At 39.0% G+C, this 20,286-nt stretch overlaps 1 protein-coding gene across 1 annotated transcript; it reads left to right on the top strand.

The window, feature by feature from the left end:
* The first annotated feature begins 7,342 nt into the window (after window positions 1-7,342).
* On the top strand, window positions 7,343-18,484 carry LOC140556744 (protein SSUH2 homolog). Its single transcript, XM_072680808.1, has 12 exons — window positions 7,343-7,445; window positions 7,640-7,696; window positions 8,175-8,193; window positions 8,413-8,542; window positions 9,037-9,097; window positions 12,674-12,795; window positions 14,424-14,486; window positions 15,825-15,907; window positions 17,402-17,494; window positions 17,705-17,810; window positions 17,951-18,058; window positions 18,341-18,484. Exons 1-12 carry the CDS (start codon window positions 7,343-7,345, stop codon window positions 18,482-18,484), a joined length of 1,089 nt encoding a protein of 362 aa, XP_072536909.1.
* Window positions 18,485-20,286: the final 1,802 nt, after the last annotated feature.

Here is a 20,286-nt window from a genome sequence, read left to right as displayed (position 1 = left end):
TGTGCTTGCCATTATATTTTTAAGCTGTTAGAGGTATAGTAACTATTGAGATGTCTGTTTTCCCACCACAGTTCAGATTCTGAAAGACTTTGTTGTTTTTGTAAAGCTTTGAAAATTGCTATTGCTCATATTTTGCCTAATATTCATATATATCTGCCCCAGCCTAAAATGAACCCCATATAAATAAGTTTAATAAATCTGTTCCATATTCTTTAAAAGAACTGTTCAATTATGTTACATTGTTTATTTTTTTTCTTATATTCTCATATGAAACACTGCGCCGCAATGACTGACCTGTGAAGTAGTGGCTTAATTTACAACTTCATTATCTGATAAATTATTTTAATTAATTATTGTCACTTTCCATTAGCTCCACCAACCTACATGGTCACCAAAGGTAAAATTCAATGTCTGACTTTTTTTTATATTGTTTAGTGACTGTATTTCTAGTTCTTTATTGATAGCATTTATTTCCAATTAATAATAGAATAGAATAAAATATTTAGCTGAATAGAATATATCTAGCTACATGTGATATATTATCTATATTCTATGCATATAAATCTATATTGTAAAATTATGAATCCACTATGTTAAATTTACTGTATACTGTATTTTATATATATTTTGCTCCACTTTGCTACTGCTAACTATAATACTATTTGCTATAGCTGCACATTATTATAGTTTATTTTATATTTCAAGTAACTTGAAAGGTCCAATTTAAAGTCCAATTTCAGTGAAATACCTAAAATAAGTTTTACATTGCGTCCTGTTTTGTTACTGTAGCTGATTGTTGTTGTTGGTGGTGTTTTATTGTGATGTACACACTGTATCATGTTGCTCAGTAGTGTTCAAGTATCTAAAACTCTAAGTAACTTGTTTCTGTCTCTGTATATTTTAAGCCCCACATTGGAGAGAACCCTTCTACCCGAGACCTTGTGAGTCTGATTCTTCCTTTTCTTTCTTTCTTTTTTTTAATTCTTAGAAAGAGGCATTGAGGCATGATGGTAGCATCTAAGGATCTTCACAAACATCTCTATTACAAACATGATTCTTTATGGAGCCAAGGGTCAAGGACTCCATTTAATGTTCATTTAATGCTTTAATATTGTTGTAAATGCAAGTGCTGTAAGACTGGCACTTTTAGCTTGAGCATCTGATGACCACCTCCCCACCCCCACATACACTATATATCTAAATGTTTGTAGCCCCCCTTTTAATGAATGCATTCATCAACTTTAAGTTACACCCACTGCTAAAATGCAAACAGCTTGTCTAGTCCCTGTAGAGAAGTACTGCCGATAGAATAGGACTCTGAACCAGATGAACATGAATCTATTGGCACCATGCTGCCTAATGCCAAGCGTGGACTAGAGGGATATAAAAAAACCCAGCATTGAGCTGTGGAGCAGTTCTCTGGAATGATGGATGGTGCACCATCCAGTATTTTTGAGATGAGCTGGGTAGTTGGGGATGAGGTGAGTTGGTGATCATCCAACATCCTGACCTCACCAACACTCTTGTTGCAGAATGCAATCAAATCCCAGCAAACACATCACATCACAGCAATGCTCCATCTAATAAATCTAGAATAAAGCCTTCTTCCCTGACAGTAGAGAACATAACTCCAACTAAAGCAGGATAAACAGCTTTTGGATAAAAGCAAGTGTCCCAATACTTTTGTCCATATAGTGTATTTCTACTGACCAGTCAAGTCATTGCTCTGATAGAGCAAAGAGCTACAGCCCACCCTGCATTTCTGAAACCCCACTGTTTGCAGACCTCAGCATTGGCATGCTCTGATCTGGCTTGTATCTGGAAATTATGGATTTATCAAGAAAAGCAAATACTTTCACAGGCTTTACAGCGATTACTTTACGCATCATGTGACTAATGATCTGATCTGTTTAATTAGAATTTAAAGATGTAATTACCATGATTGTCTTATTCAGGCTAAAGTCGGGGCTATAATTACTGTTTAATTTGATTAATGATTTAGAGCTTCAGAGAAAAAGCCCTGATTATGGCTGTGACTTGAATTCACTTGTAATGCAGTTGTAGGGCTGGGCTGTATGGTACAAATATTATAATCATGATGTTTAAAGACATTTTTATGATACACAATATTTATTGTGATACATGTGATCCCAGAAAAAAATACATCAGTAGTGACACATTCTTAAAACTACTAAGAACTCTCCCATACTGAGTACTCTCTCATACTGAGTACTCTCACATACTATGTACTCTCCCATACTGAGTACTCTCCCATACTGAGTACTCTCACATACTGAGTACTCTCCCATACTATGTACTCTCCCATACTGAGTACTCTCCCATACTATGTACTCTCCCATACTGAGTACTCTCCCATACTATGTACTCTCCCATACTGAGTACTCTCCCATACTGAGTACTCTCACATACTGAGTACTCTCCCATACTATGTACTCTCCCATACTGAGTACTCTCCCATACTATGTACTCTCACATACTAAGTACTCTCCCATACTGAGTACTCTCCCATACTATGTACTCTCACATACTGAGTACTCTCCCATACTGAGTACTCTCCCATACTGAGTACTCTCCCATACTATGTACTCTCCCATACTAAGTACTCTCCCATACTGAGTACTCTCCCATACTATGTACTCTCCCATACTGAGTACTCTCCCATACTGAGTACTCTCTTATACTAAGCACTCTCTCATACTGAGTACTCTCCCATACTATGTACTCTCCCATACTGAGTACTCTCCCATACTGAGTACTCTCTTATACTAAGCACTCTCTCATACTGAGTACTCTCCCATACTGAGTACTCTCCCATACTATGTACTCTCTCATGTAATGTGGTGGTGGTGACCACACTTAAGACCAGACATAAAGGTAAGCAGGATTTCCTCAAAATGCACTTGTATGTGGATTATTGTGATAATTAAGCTTTTTCTTTCTATGCTTCCTTTAGGGCTGCCACGATTAGTCGCTGTAGTCGATGACGCCAGCGCTGGAAATACATTTGACAATAATTTGTTATGTTTTGTTTGGTCGTTAAAATCCTTCAGTTCAAATAACAAACCATTTTCTCATTAGCACTATGCAGCTGCTCCATGAGGTCAGGCATTTCTGGCTGAATGTGGCATGCATGTGAGAATGCTGTTTATCGACTACAGCTCAGCTTTCAACACAGTCATTCCAACCAAACTGGCAGAAGAGCCCCTCAGCCTCGGACTGACATCCACTCTCTGCAACCGGGTGCTAAACTTCCTGACAGACAGACCCCAGTCAGTCAGAATTGGCAGTCACACATCCAGCACAAGAACTGTTAGCTCTGAGACCCTCCAGGGCGCTGAGCCCCCTGCTGTACACTCTCTTCACATATGGCAGTAGAAGGAGAATAGAAGGATAAGGTGGAAAGAGAGAAGAGGTGGCAGGAGAGCGAGAAACGGTGGCAGGAGAAAGAGAAGAGGTGGCAGGAGAGAGAGACGAAAAGGATAAGGTGGAAGGAGAGAGAAGAGGTGGCAGGAGAAGGAGAAGAGGTGGCAGGAGAGAGAGACGAGAAGGATAAGGTGGCAGAAGAAGGAGAAGAGGTGGCAGGAGAGAGAGATGAGAAAGATAAGGTGGCAGGAGAAGGAGAAAAGGTGGCAGGAGAAGGAAAATAGGTGGCAGGAGAAGAGAAGAATTGGTTAATTGTTGTTATTGTTCTTTTTAATGTCTCTTCTTTTGTATATACAGAATACATCTGTTCAAGCTACTGAGGGACAAATGGGGAGAATGTGTGTTCAGAGTAAACAGTAAAGGTGATGTCCAGGACCTTGTTTAGGTGCCAGGATCCATTTATTACCGCAGTGTATTGATGTTCAGATCAGTCCACAGATCTTCATGGGTAAATTCTTCTGTGGATACTTTCTTCTTGTACAAATGCTGCCTGAAACACTGACACTCTGACAGAGTCAAAAAACATTTACTTTCCCTCTCACACATCTGCCACACATCACCTGTGTCTTACCTTAATGCCTTTCCTTTGACAGTGCCCACCTACAGTAGTGTTACCTCATATTAAGTGAGATCACATTGTGTGGTCACTTATTCCTAATATGAACTGACCTGTTTTACATGAAATCTTAAATGAGTTTGTAAATGGCAGCCCAAGCTCCTTAGTAGCGTATACATTCTATTGTTTATCAAACAATGATTAAATTCAGTATATATATATATATATATATATATATATATATATATATATACACATCTGTCATAGGTTGCCAGCCCTCAAACATTCTTGGTCCCCTCTCACCACCCCATAAATATTTTTCCTATGCTACAGGGACGTGAAAGACCAGGACAGCCAGACTGACAGTTTCTATCCACAAGCCATCAGGCTTCTGAACACCTCCTCCCCCCTTCCACTCTGAACTGGCTGCACTCTGAGATGAACCCATTAATATGAGCCTGTTTACTTTTGTACTGCACAATGCACATTACACATGCACATGCAACTCTACTCTACTCTTTAACAGTTTTTACTTAGTGACTTTCTTTTGCTTAGCTTTGCTTTAGTGTACTTTAGTGTATATATATATTATATGTATATATATGTATATAATTATACTTATTCTCTGTATGTATTGATATTTATAAAAGTATGTCGGTAAATGGAGGAACTGCAGAGTAAGAATGTCATTGTACAGTGTAACTGCTTATATCTGCTTTGTACATGACAATAAACTCTTGAATTGAACTCTTGAAGTGACTGTTATGAGATACATGTAATGTACCCTCAGTTCCAGAATGGGCCAGCTATTAATATTCCTTATTTGTTTTTATTGAAATGGCCTTTGATACCTCCTGATGTCCATAAGTAGCACTATCGCTTAGGAACATATGTCCTGTTGTTTTTTTCCACACAGGGTCACGCAGGAAGGCAAGGCATATGATTAGTCATTTATTAGCATGCCCTTACCACCCCCCCCCAAAAAAAATACTGTAAAAAAAACAGCTCAATACTGTAAAATGAAATTTGGCTGCAAATGAACAACCAATTTTAACAGTATTATTCTAGTGTTCTTAATAGTGTTATTCTGAATAACAGCTCTTTACTGTGAAACTGCATTGTAAGGCAGGAGCACTGTGGTGTGGATCTGGTGTGGCAGTAGCTGGTTGCACTACATCCATCCTCATCATTAAAAAGAGATGACCTCAGGCCACAAAGAGGGTGGACTTTACTTTTTTAAAATTGAATTTAAAAGCAAAATACTGTAAAAGTATTACATGTTTTAGAGAAGTAGGATATTATTATTACACACGTGGACAAAATTGTTGGTACCCCTCGGTTAATGAAAGAAAAACCCACAATGGATCTGACTAAAGTAATAATAAATAAAAATTCTATGAACATGAAACAATGAAAATCCGACACTGATTTTGAACCATGCTTCAACAGAATTATTTTAAAAAGTAAACTCATGAAACAGGCATGGACAGAAATTATGGTACCCCTGAAAAGAATGTGACCAAATGGACCTGTTAAATCACAGGTGTGTCCACTAATGACCTTCACAGGTGTCTACAATCTTGTAATCAGTCAGTGGGCCTATATATAGGGCTACAGGTAGTCACTGTGCTGTTTGGTGACATGGTGTGTACCACACTCAACATGGACCAGAGGAATTGAAGGAAAGAGTTGTCTCCGGAGATTAGAAAGAAAGTTATAAACAAGCATGTTAAAGGTAAAGGTTATAAGACCAACAAGCAGCTTGATGTTCCTGTGACTACAGTTGCACATATTATTCAGATATTTAAGATCCATGGGACTGTAGCCAACCTCCTTTGATGTGGCCGCAGGAGGAAAATTGATGACAAATCAAAGAGATGGATAATACGAATGGTAACAAAAGAGCCCAGAAAAACATCTAAAGAGATTAAAATGAACTTCAAGCTCAAGGAACATCAGTGTCAGATAGCACCATCCGTCGTTGTTTGAGACAAAGTGGACTTCATGGGAGACGACCAAGGAGGACACCATTGTTGAAAACAAATTATAAAAAAGCCAGACTTGAATTTGCCAAACTGCATGTTGACAAGCATCAAAGCTTCTGGGAGAATGCCCTATGGACAGATGAGACAAAAATTGAATTTTTTGCCAAGGCACATCAGCTCTATGTTCACAGATGGAAAAATGAAGCTCATCAAGAAAAGAACACTGTCCCTACTGTGAAACATAGAGGAGGCTCTGTTATGTTCTGGGGCTGCTTTGCTGCATCTGTGCAGGGTACAATGAAATCTCAAGACTATTAAGGGATTCTAGAGAGAAATGTGCTGCCCAGTGTCAGAAAGCTTGGTCTCAGTAACAGGTCACGGGTCTTGCAACAGAATAATGACCCAAAACACAGCTAAAAACACCCAAGAATAGCTAAGAGGAAAATGTTGGACTATTCTGAAGTGGCCTTCTATGAACCCTGACCTAAATCTTATTGAGCATCTTTGGAAGGAGCTAAAACATGCCATCTGGAAAAGGCACCCTTCAAACCTGAGACACCTGGAGCAGTTTGCTCATGAGGAGTTGGCCAAAATGCCTGCTGAGAGGTGCAGAAGTCTCACTGACAGTTACAGGAATTGTTTGATTGCAGTGATTGTCTCAAAAGGTTGTGCAAAAAAAATATTAAGTTAAGGGTACCATAATTTCTATCCAGGCCTGTTTCATGGGTTTATGGTTGAAAAGCAATGTCTGATTTCCATTGGTTAATTTTCATAGCATTTTTATTTATTATTAATTTTGTCAGATTCAAGTTATTTCTGTGACCCTCATTAATCAAGGGGTACCAACAATTTTGTCCACGTGTGTAAGTATAATAAATTACTATGCTTAATAACAGTCACTGTCACTCTTTGAAATATCATGATGAATGGACCAAAAGAAATTACTTTGAATATTTTTTTACATTGACTTTGCATTTTATTTGCAAGCTGGTCAAGCTGGTTAAGATGGTCAACCAGATATGAGATACCTCAGATTACAGCCAGAGTTCATATAGTGAGCCACTTCATATTCAGAGCAGCAACTGAGTAACATTTCCAGGAGCCTGAAGGTAAGCTATCAGATTATGAAGGCCAAACCCTGTGTGTCGGCTTATAGAATGAGAGTTTCTGTACGTATTTCTATTTGATCTAAACATTTTCTTTATTTTAGACGTTAAGACGAGTTATTAAGAAACGTCGAGAAAAGTATTCACAAGGAATATAATTGTTGGACAATAAGTAAAGTCTATGGTTTCATGTTTGCTTAAATGTATTGAATATTAATAATGCAGTGTAAAGGGCCAGAAAGGAGCCAGCTATGTCGGCGGCCCCCGCAGCAGCCGCAGATGTCCCGTCGGCACCCCCTGCCAGTATGTTTGACAGTGTACCAGGCTATGAGGGGACAGTTGAGGGTGGAGGAGGTACTGTACAAGTCACTACAAAACCTGTAGTTCAAACTGGTGCTTAATGGTGTTTTACCATTTTATTCCGTTATACCGTTATATTCATTTTATTCACTCTTGACTGTTTAACTGTGTTAATAATTCCGTTAAATGTATGGATGAGTCTTTTATGTACCCCTTGTACTCTCTCCATCTTTTATACCCTGATGTAGACGGGAATCTTCCTCCTCCTATGCCGACTGTGTCGATGCCTGAACCAGACCCTGCCCAGACATACACACCAGAAACGTACATGCTACAATGCTACAACTATGTACAAATGATAATAATAACAATAATAACAACAGCAACAATAATAATAATAATTATTATTGTTATATTATTATTATTATTATTAATAATAATAACAGCAGTAATAACTTTATTTATACACCACTTTTAATATATTTCTTAAATATAAATCAATGTAAGGTAAATTATCAAATTAATAATTTTAATAATAAAATAATAATATTATTAAAAAATATATTATTATTATTATTAAATAAAACAACATATATATAGGACAATCTACTAACATTTAAAAAAAATATCTAAATAAATAGCTGGGTGGGCTAAGGGTGGGTGCCTGAGGAATAGCTATTGGTAATGTAATTGCAGGTGTGTTTAGTTTGTAAATCAAACAACCCCCTTATACACACACACACCCTAACCCTTGCTAAGCTATTCATGCATATATCTTACATACACACCCTTTAGATACACAGTCCAAACACACTAGAAATCCTATAGCACCATGTTTTCTCACTCAGGCTGCAAAGTCTTTGTCTGTAGCCACAGTGAAGCCATGCTTATGGCACGCAAGGTACCAGACATGCTCGAACACACACAGAAAACCTTCTTTGAGCTTAAACTTGTAAAACTGTCGTTGCATTTATGTATGTATGTATTTATTTATTTATTATTGTTTATTGTTTATTTTCAGCATTCCCTCCATTACAGAGGAAGCTGCACATGAGGCCTTTGTGAGCTATGCCTCCAGCAAATGCTGTTACAGCACTGGCCCAGCCAAAGACGGAGTCATCACCAGCATGGAGCCTTTTAATACCTACAGGGTAGGAGAACATCAGCATCATCCTCATCATTCTCACTCTCAGCACAATAAACAGCCTCAGCAGCTTACTATAACCATTTCTTACATTTAGCCCAAATTTTTTTTGCCCAAAAATGCTAATGTCGCTAAAAGTGACAGAAAATAGTAAGTTAGCTCAGCATTTGGATTATAGATAGGACCTAAACTCACTTTTAGTCACTATAATCAATGTTAGAATGATAAAGTAGAGAAGTATTCCTTTTCCCTGTGAAATATTTTTTTATAGTGTTGTAAGAGCTCACAAAGTTTTAGACCTACTTGGTTAAAACAGTTACACAAGCAAATTACCTCATTTAAAAACCTTTGGATATACAGTGTTTCAGTAAGTAGCAAATGTGTGCAAGAGGTTTTGACAGGGAGTAATAATAAGTTGCTTTGTTTATGATTTGCTTATGCTTTGCTTATGACCTGTAGTTGTACTTAATTTCCTCCTTTTGCTCCTTTTGTTTCTCATAGTATCGCTTGGAAACCTTCACTGAGTCCAGATCTACTAAATGGCTTCACGAGCCTTATACCAGTAAGAAGCAGTCAGACGGCTGTTCAAGCTTCATTACGTGATTACGTAATGGCTTTTTTGTGCTCTTGGGCTCACCCTACAGTTATGGAGTGTAATTAACGTTTACCCCACTGTCGTAAATACAAAGAAGCTGTGGGCGCCCCCTTATAGACAGGTATACTCGTGCATTTGTTGACAAGCTGAGAGATCTAGAAGCAGCATCTGAAGGTAGAGAAGCATGTGGGCTGAGGCGGTAGAGTAATACTACAGGATTTTACACTAACATGACTCCACTTTATAAGAAGCACTCCAAGCATATATTCGGGGATAGATATCTCATATAGTGCTTTAATTAAAAAGCTAAGCGAGCTAAAAGACAAACTCACAGATCAGATACCAGATACCAGAGATAGACCATCAGTACTCAGTTTCACCTTCCCTAGATTTATATAAAAGAAGACTTATCCTGCAAACTGAGTTCAAATGACTCAGAGACAGCCAAATTGCTGACACACGCCAGGCATAAATATTATGAACATGGGGAGAATATGGGCAAAGTTCTAGGATGCCAAATCAAGAAGACAGCTGCATCTAGATTAATTACCAAAATACTGACAGATTCTGGTCAGACATGAGAAGATCCACATAAGATAAATAATGCTTTAAATACTTAAAAATACTTTAAAAAAAACTTACAATACTTTAAAAATAACAAAATAAATACATTTTATATTAAGTTATACTCCTCAGAGTCTACTGGAGACCCTAATCTTTTAGATATTTTTTGATGGCTTAGATAGTCTTCCCATTACTTCAGAACAGGGACATCTCCTAGAAAAATAACCTTTAACTAAAGAGGAATTAACTCAGGTCATAAACAATTTACCCTACTCTAAAACGCCAGGTACTGATGCTTATACTTAGAATAGAATTTTATAAAACCTTTAAAGGCCGAATATCACCGCTGCTACATGAGCTATTTAATAAATCAACTGAAAAAGGATATCTACCACCAACTTTTCATCAAGCAAGCATTTCATTGATACATTCATTGAAAATTAAGACCCACTGGACCCAGGTTCATATAGAGCACTGCGTCTGCTTAATGTAGACTATAAAATATTAGCTTAATATTAGTGCACAGGGATTCTTATCTCACTAGATGCAGAGAAAGTCTTTGATAAGGTTAAGTGGGATTATCTCTTCTCAGCCCTGTCAATGTTCAGATGTGGTACTAAGTTTATTTATTTAATCAAATTACTTTATGCCTGCCCACAGGCTTCAGTACAAACAAATGATACTAGATCAGACTACTTCACTCTCAGCCGTTTATTTAGACAGGGTTGCCCACTTTCTCCCCTTTTGTTTGCACTGGCCTTAGAACCATTAGCAATCTCCCTGCAAGGAGAAAAGTCTTGTAGCGGGATTTGCAGGAGAGGGAGAGAGTAAAGTATCCTTATATGCCGATGATTTATTAGTATTTATTTCCAACCCTGTAAAATCACTTCCAGTTATTTTGTCAACATTAGGGAGATTCAGAGTAATTACAGGCTACAAATGAAACCTTTGAAAGAGTATAGTGTTTCAGAATAAAGCAACTTAGATATTTAGGTGTTACTATACCAAAAACATTTGCTTATTAAACAAAGGTTTTTAAAACTATACGAGGATGCAGGATTTCGAGAAGTGGTCCTTTCTCTCTGGCAGGCCAGGTCAACATTGTGAAGATGAATTCTTATTTCTTTTTCAATGTAAACCTTTTTTTTTAATGAGGCCTTCTTTAAGAAACTGGACACGATTTTAACTCTGTTTATATGAAACAAAAAAAAATCATTAACCCCCAGAATTAAAACGTCTTTCTTACAAAGACCTAATGCACAGGGGGGCATGGGGTTACCTCATTTTCAAGTTTATGACTGGTCATGTAACATACATGCCATTTGTATTCATGGCATTTAGCTGACGCTCTTATCCAGAGCAACTTACAAGGTTACTCGTATTACAGAGGCGGGTCAATGTAGTGTTCAGAGTCTTGCCCGCACCAACAACACCAACCACATATGCCCTTTCATTCTGGTTCCAGGAGAAATGATCCTACTGATCAGGTGTTGAACATCACTACTGCTTCCTGTCTTCTTTACCAGCACTGTTTTTTTTGGCCTTACTAATCAGATCCTGTTGTATTGCACTCAATTAAAATCTAGTCCCAGCTCAGAAAACACTTTAGCTGGCAAACAAGCTCTACTTTGGGTCCTCTGACCCAATCATTCATTTATACCACCTCTCACTGATTCCATGTTTCAGACCTGGTACAAAAAAGAAATACACTCAATCAAAGACTTGTTATTCCTGCTTCTCTAGAACATATGTTTTGAAAACGTTCTTACATTACAAGTTATTGATCTGTAATATTTCAGTCCCTGTTAGACATTTTGCACAACCCCCCTGAAAACAGTGTAATTACATTTGTTACATTGCTAGCATGCAGACTGATATTACTGAACTGGAAACAACAAAAAACACCAACTATCTCAGCTCTGATGAAGGAGATTATGAATCACCTTCAATTGGAAAAAAAACTTTATTCCATTCCACTTAGAATATTTCAGTACCTTTCAACTGAACCTGGCATGAAGCAAACTGAGTATGTAGATATGGTGTAGGATAACTATTAAGGTCTCTGACTACTGCCTTTTTACTGCACTAGAGCAGTGCTCAATAAATAGCCAGCTAGACAAAACGGCAAGGCCGACCAAACCTGAAACGGCAGCGTGCTGCTGCAAGCGTGGGTCGTGGGTAGCTGATAACGTGGTTAGCAGGGTGACCTGCTCCTGAACGCTGACCTGAACACACCTCTAGTCGTACGGGGAACCTCTCAAGCGACCTCAAGGTTCCAAGCGATACAATTCTCTGCGTTGAACAATGGAGTTGGAGGCTCCTTAAGTACCCCCAGTCCCAGGTGAAACACATGAACCAAACGAATATGAATCGATACACTGAACCAAACACATGAACAAAAATGAGGTCCTTATTTGGGCCTGTGGGCAGCGGCTTGAAATCGCCTCATGGAAGGGAACGATACTGAGGGGCTGACAACTATTTGTTTGTTTATTAAAAAACCCAATAAACAGTAAAAAGGCTGTCAGAGCACCTGCCATAAAGAGTCCTCTATCGAGGGACAAAATATGGGGGCTCCCAGTGGTACTAAGGCAGTGCCACTATGATCCGAGGATCGCTGGTTCAAATCCGCTGGTGGAGCATCAGCATCAGCATCAGCAGTAGGAGTCTCAGAGAGCCTTGCTCTGGGTTGGTGGCACCCCTTGATTGGTTTGTTCTTTCCCACATCACTCTTAGTGTAAAAACCTGAGGGAGCTATGTAACAATTCGAAAATAGGCTGTGGCTAGCTGTACATGTGTCGAAGGAAGAGGCATTGTGCTAGCTGGAGACATTGCTAGTTATGGGGGAGTTCATATGAGTGGAGATGGGGTAATTGACCTTCCTAATAGAGTAAAATTATACATAAATTATACAAAAAGACAAAATATTCCCACAGTTCACTGTCTCAGATGATGGAGACAATGTCCTGCATGTTTCAGATCAACCTGTAGATGCAGGAATCCAGCGTGCACCAGGGCCATGGGAGGTACCAGCCCAGGTGCCAGCCTTCTTTGAGGACAACACACAGAACATCAGAGTGCCTTACACCTCCTCAGTCAAGGTAAAGAACACAACTTCCAGGTTTATTGAGTAATAAAGTGGAGGTAGGTGGAGGTTTATCACAGAGAGCAGTTGTGTAGTTGTGTAGAGGTGCCTGCTGTGTGCTTGGTCTATGTTAGGTCTTTGGTTATTACACAACTTCATACTGTATATGCAGATACATGTTTGAAATTTCCATTGAAGAAGATTATTAGCTTAATAGTACAGAACATTATCATAGACTTGAGCCTTAGGTTTACTAATGCCCACCAAAAGAGCAGCAAAATAGGACTGATAAGCCGTTCAGCAGAGGAGGAACTAGCAAAGGCACTCTGACAGAGTTCTGGTTAACACCTGCAGTGGGCAGGATGCAAGCTGTCACAGACTGTGCTCCTACATGTGCAACAGTAAACCCACAGAGATGTGACGTGAAGAACATTGCTAATCTGGTTCCAGTGGCCCCTATCAAAAAATGACATATACATATTAGGCAGCAAGTGAATGGTCAGTTCCTGAAGGCGATGTGTTAATATCAGTGTAAGAATCTCAGACACTTTGACAAGAGACAAACTGTGATGTCTAGACGACTGGGTCAGAACATCTCCAAAACATCAGACAGGTGTTATGGGGTGTCCTTGGTATGCAGTGGTCAGTACTTACCACTTAAACGCTCCAAGGAAGGAAAACCGGTGAACCGGCGGCAAGGTCATGGCCACCAGTAATGTGATCCATAGAGACCCCACCTCATTAAGGATCTGCTAACGTATTGTGCCTTCAGAGGTCCTGCTTTGATGGGGCAGAGCTTTTTAACACCATGAGAGAAATGTACACAATATTAGGTAGGTGGTTTTAATCTTATGGATCATAAAAAAATATATAGCAATATTGTCATGTCAATTTCGCTACAGTAAGATAAATAGGGCTTAGATATTTTTTTTAATGGTATTTTTGGCAAATCTGTTTTTTATTTGTTCAAAAAACAATAGCTAATAAAAAAAATCTATGAGATATTGGCAGTGATGTGCTGCAGTCAAGATCAGTACACCAGTGTCAACATCTGACATTATAGCATGAACCTGGAGTGCATTACTGCAATTTCTTGTTTTAAAAAATAGGTAGGTGGTATTATATACTACATTATAGTAGGGGGTTGATCTGTGAAGGAGTTCCTGTCATTTTTACCACCCCTAACATTAAAACCACCTGCCTAATTTTGTGTACGGTCGGTTTGTCAACATTCCGCGAGGGGAAATAGTCCCATCCTCTCTGTCACAGCACTGCTACTGTTGATAAAACATCACCAGTCCCTTATGGCCTTCAGTCACAGTAGTCAAGGAAAAGCAGTATTGGCACTCTTAGAACATCTCTCAGCCAATCACACTGGGGGTCCAAGCAAGCTGTGGTATAATAACAAATAAACAATACAGTAATTTAAAGTGTGTAAGCATGCTAGCTTACCCCCCCCCCCCAACATTTACAGTAAATCTGTTCAAACAATCTGTGTTTACTAATTATGTTTATTAGCCCAGATGTTTCACATCAGTGCATCTGTAGCTTTCATGCAACTGAATTTAGGCCAGTAGGTTCTTTTAGGCACGGCCTGAACATGGAGAGTGATACTAAATCTGTGTTGTTTCTCATTGTCCACAGATTTGCCACACGTGTCTGGGAATTGGGAGGTTACCGTGCAAGGAATGTGTTGGCAGTGGGAGGGTGAGTTGCATTTTATGGGTCACAAATACTGCTTAAAGGTGCCACAGAATTTTTGTTGTATAAATAGTAAGTAAATAGCAAGTACACTATATTGCCAAAAGTATTCACTCACCCACCTATCCAAATCATTGCATTTAGATGTTCCAATCACTTCCATGGCCACAGGTGTATAAAAACCAAGCACCTAGGCATACAGACTGTTTCTACAAACATTTGTGAAAGAATGGGTCGCAGTCCAGTCGTGAAAGTTCCTAGCAACTAAATAGTCCACATTTACCTGTCAGTGCTATTATAACAAAATGGAAACAACTGGGAACGATGGCAATTCAGCCACAAAGTGGTAGACCAAATAAAATGACACGTCAACGGACGCAGAGGCACATTGTGTGCAGGGGTCTCCAATTTTCTGCAGTCAATCGCTACAGACCGCCAAACCTTCAGATTAGCTCAAGAACAGTGCATAGAGAGCAGCTGCATCCAAGCCTTACATCCCCAAGCGCAATGCAAAGCATCAGATGTAGTGGTGTAAAGCACGCCGCCACTGGACACTAGAGCAGTGGAGACGTGTTCTCTGGAGTGGCGAATCACACTTCTCCATCTGGACGAGTCTGGGTTTGGCGGTTGCCAGGTGAACGGTACTTGTCTGATTGCATTGTGCCAAGTGTAAAGTTTGGTGGAGGGGGGATTATGGTTTTTCAGGAGTTGGGTTCGGCCCCTTAGTTCCAGTGAAAGGAACTTTTGATGCTTCAGCAAACCAAGAGATTTTGGTCAATTTCAGGCTTCCAACTTTGCGGGAACAATTTGGGGACGACCCCTTCCTGTTCCAACATGGCTGCACACCAGTGCACAAACGAAGGTCCATAAAGACATGGATGAGTGAGTTTGGTGTAGAAGAACTTGACTGAACTGCACAGAGTCCTGACCTAGAACACCTTTGGGAAGAATTAGAGCAGAGACTGCAAGCCAGGCCTTCTCGTCCAACATCATTGTCTGAATTCACAAATGCGCTTCTGAAAGAATGGTCAAAAATTCCCATAAACACACTCCTACACCTTGTGGCTTTCTCTAGTGGGCTGTGTATGTGTAAAAAAGTAAATAAGGAGTCAAGACTGAACAGTTTTGGGGATTTGGAATTGGCCTGTTTTCCAGATAGATTTTCAGTTCCATGTACTTGACTGAATTTCTTATTACTCAACTACTTTAAATTGTCATTCACTGTCACTGACATTCTATTCTCCTTCATAATAATCTGATATGATCATAAAACATGATGTATGTACAAGTTAATTATAATATTAGTTAGTTAAAGTTATATTTTCTAATCTGATCTTCTTATAGAAAGTTTGCTTGATGTGTAACGGCTCTGGTGTTCAACCGAACAGTGAAGTCTGCATGCACTGCAACGGTGGCGGGAGAGTAACGTAAGCAACTGTTCACATTTTCCTGCTATTGCTTTCTTAACATGAATGCCTGGTTATTAGTGCTTTGGCTTAATATGACATACAGGATATCAACAAAAGTATTGGGACACCTGCTCATTCATTGTTTCTTCTGAAATGAGGGGTATTAAAAAAGAGTTTATCCTGCTTTTGTTGAGTCATTGTTTCTACTATCCAGGGAAGAAGGCTTCATACTAGATTTTGGAGCTTTGCTGTGAGGATTTGATTGCATTTAATAATAAGAGCATTAGTGAGGTTAGCACAATAGACGATCACCAGGCCTACCTCATCCCCAATTCATCCCCAAAAGTATTGGATAGACAGCACCATAATTTCAGAGAACACCAGCGATAAATACTGGGGGGCTTTATACCCCTCTTGCCCATGGCTGGCATTAGGCATGGTGCCTATAGGTTCTTGTTTATCTGCTACAGAGAGTAATATTCTATTGGCAAATGGCATTCTTTTGGCCCTGGCTTTACATTTTTGGGACCCAGTAGTGTCGCTTAGGCCCCCTATATGTTCTTTGGACACCTTATGTAAGACCTTATGCTAAAAATCAGCTAAATAAATACATTCATTCAAGTCATTAAATCCAGTTACTGTCAGCTGAGGCTTTTAACCAAGTTCAAACTATTTTTATCCTTCAATGTTTTTAAAAGGGTTATACATGGATTCATTTCATCCAGATATCTCACGGCTACAGCTGGTGCAAAATGCTGCTGCTCATCTTTTCACAAGAACATGTAAACAACAACACATCTCACCCATATTGGCCTACTTTCATTGGCTTCCTGTCCGTTTTAGGATTGATTTTAAAATCTGTCTCTTTGTTTGTAAGTCATTGAATGGTTTAGCTCCAACCTATCTCTCTGAGCTTTTGCAGCCCCACGTCCCATCAAGATCACTCAGATCTGCTGATCAGCTCCTCCTGGTGGTTCCTAAATCTAGGCTGAAGAACAGGGGTCATTGTGCCTTTGCTGTCATAGCTCTTAAACTATGGAATCAGTTACTACATGTTAGGCTAGCCTCTACACTGCTTGTTTTTAAATCCCGTCCGAAATCTCATTTATATTCTTTGGCTTTTAATATAGTTGAGAGTTAACGTTGTTGTTTTTTGTTTGTTTGTTTGTTTGTTTGTTATTTATATATATATTGCCTATGTATTACTGGACAGCACTTTGGTCAGCATTTGTTTTTTTAAAATGTGCGTTATAGATACAAATGACATTGAGAATTGACATACTTTTCTACAGGGACTAGACAAGCTGTGTGTGTGCATTTGCACAACTGTGTCAGAAAGGGGTGCATCTTTAAAGTAGCTGAAAGCATTCGTTAGAAGGGGTGTCCACAAACTGTCCAAAATGTTTGGACATATAGTGTAGGAATACTTGATTATTTAGCATGTGGAAAGGGAGAAAATAATTAGATCTAAAAAGCTGGCAAACTGTTAAACTGCTGTTGTGTTTCTTTCAGCTGCCTTAGGTGCGGTGGGCGGGGCTCTAGACAGTGCAACACCTGCAATGGGAAGAGACAGCTCCTTGTATTTATCAACCTCAAGGTCCAATGGTAAGATCTGTGGCATTTAAGCATCTTTCACATGATACCACTTTCTTTTATGATACCGAACTACTGTCCAGTTAGCTTGGAATATCAGTAAGTCGTATCACAATATAAACAGTGATTATAGTTTGATTATAATGTGATATTTAACATGTGGTTCATTTTCTGTGAACCTCTTTTGGTTAAAATGTGTATGTGGATTTCTGTGCTTCTCAGGACCAATAATAAGGAAGATTTTGTCGAGGAGCAGTCGAGTGGTCTGAAAATGAAGAAATTTAGTAAAGTCTCTGGCAGGGAAATGTTCCAAGACTTCCAAAATATAGTAATTATACACATACACACGCTATCTTTTATTTCCACACACATACAAAATTTAGATTTTATTACAAAACTTTAGTGGATGACAAGAAAGCAGAAAGTGAGAAAATAACAGTGCTGTGTGTTCTGTGATTTGTGTTGTAGCTTCACCCAGTGATGGGTTTTCCGGACCCTGCAGTGGCCCAAGCTTCTGAACGCTTGCTAAAAGAACATCAGTCCCAGTATGGACAGGTGTCCCGCATTCTCCAACAGGTACTGCTATTCCATATATCAGTAGTGACTCGTAACTAACTACACTACTTACAGCAAATACCTGAGCATATAGCCAGGTAAACAGCAATAGACTGTTTAAGGAGCTAATTGAAGATCAAATCTCCATGATTAAATATGTTTAAAAACAGGGCGTTCTAATTGTTTCACATAACTGCTCAGGAAAAATATCATATTTCTGCATTGGTGCATGTCTAACAGGCCCAGGAAGCCCCAGCTGTGTGGTATTGACACTGCACTGACTGTAAATCTTTCTCACTGTAGCGCCACACCATTGAGCTGATCCCCGTAATGCGGGTAACCTACTCATGGAAAGAGAAGACCTATATCTACTTTGTGTTTGGAAATGAGATGAGCGTGAATGCTGATGACTACCCGGCCACCTGCTGCTGCTGCTCAGTGATGTAGTTCAACACAGTGAAGCCCTGCTGCTGGAGAAATGGAATACAGTACCATTGATTTTGTGTATCTAGCTCCATGTTTCTCAGCTCATGTCCTGCAGTCCCTGTGTTTTTATTTAGTGCTAGTTCACAGCTGTAGACCGGCCCTACGGTCTAACTGCTGCTCATGAAGCAAGGGCTCAGGGCTCCGGGCTCCGGGCTCCATTGTGAAAAGCCTCCCAGTCTGGGAGTATCATGCGATAAACAGATTAAGGAGGAGGAGCCACAGACTAAAACGCCCTTCAATCAGTTACTGTATCATTTTTAGTTGGCCTGACCTGCACTGCAGTGTCTCCTGACTTTGAATCAGGTGCAGGGTTAAAATACATATTTACAGACACTGATGTTTTAACTCTTAACCTTATCTTATGAGGTTTTCACTTTAACTTATTAACCCCTCTGTTACTACTTAACAAACCTTCCCTGAGGTGGGCAGGGCATGATAGAGCAGGGCATTACTAAACTATGCAGGTCAGGGGTGCTGTAGAGCCTAAATTAACAAATACTGTTCTAGACACACACATACACACACTCTGGCTTTTGAAAGTGTGCAATATCTCTGTTCGGCCTGTAGTTGGTGCTGTTTAGCAGGGATACACTTAACATGACGTTGCCAAAAACTGAACTTAACAGAAAAGTTGCCAAAAGGGAAAAAGTCTGATGTCAGAAAAAGCCTTTACACGTATTAGTCCTATTGATTTTTGTATGTTGGAATACCTTGATGATTTCCTCAAAACAGCCAAAGAGCAGCTTAAGAAAAGACCTATACTGTAATGCACTTGCTGGGAAGTCCTGTTTTCCCTGTGAAGAGCTGAACATGTTAGCCTCCCTGATGCCAATAATATTCAGCCAAATGTGCAAATGAGGGCTAATATGTAGATGATAATGAAGGAGCCAGGGTCTTTGTTCTTTATTCAGAATATCCGTCACATTAATATTTGCACTTACTGATTGTAACTTGCCGTATTGTGAATGATCATATATAATTGCTGTCTGGGCTGTTTAGGGAATTGTCTTAATATTTTGTTATTCTTTTGTAGTTTCACATGATCCTGTATCTGATAAAAAAAAAATATTTGAGAAAATTATTTTGCTCAATTTTATTTTAATAAATAAAATAAAGATTTGTATACTAACTTTTGGTTTATTGCTTCAGAGGATTTTTTTATTTTATTTATTATTTTTTTCCTTCAGTGTAAGCTGTCTGTAATTCAGGTGTTGTGCTCCCAGGAGTAGTTTTCTTTAATAATTACTTTGTCAACATTTTTCCACAATTTGGTACTCTACTAGAAAAGTAAGAATTTTGTACACATGCAATGTATGTTTATTTTCTTTATTTAATTTATTTAATTTAATTTCTTTATTTAAAAATATAAAATATTTAATAAACAGTAATTAGGCATTAAAATATGCAGACATGTGTCTCCAATTGAACTTATTATCATTTAGGAAATAAAAGAAACATGTCATTTGACCTGGGGCCTCCAGCTTTGAATACAACTGTACATGTGTGCTTTATACAGAGCAGCTTGGAGAGTAAAATGCTTGAAAATACAGTAAATATGCAACGCTTTTCTTGAAGTAACTGCTTCTACTGCCCAGGTAAGAAGGCTTTCTACTATATTTTGGCGGAGCATTGCTGTGAGGATTTGTTTGTACTTAGTGTCAAGAACGTTAGTGAGGTCAGGATGTTGGATGATCACCAGTCCACCTCATCTTCAACTTCCCAACTCATCCAAAAGTACTGAAGGGAGCACTTGTTATCATTCC

This window comes from Salminus brasiliensis, chromosome 6, assembly GCF_030463535.1.
Source record: "Salminus brasiliensis chromosome 6, fSalBra1.hap2, whole genome shotgun sequence".
Taxonomy (NCBI): Eukaryota; Metazoa; Chordata; class Actinopteri; order Characiformes; family Bryconidae; genus Salminus; species Salminus brasiliensis.
Note: the sequence above shows the minus strand (reverse complement) of the source record. Positions and strands in the feature narration are given on the sequence as shown.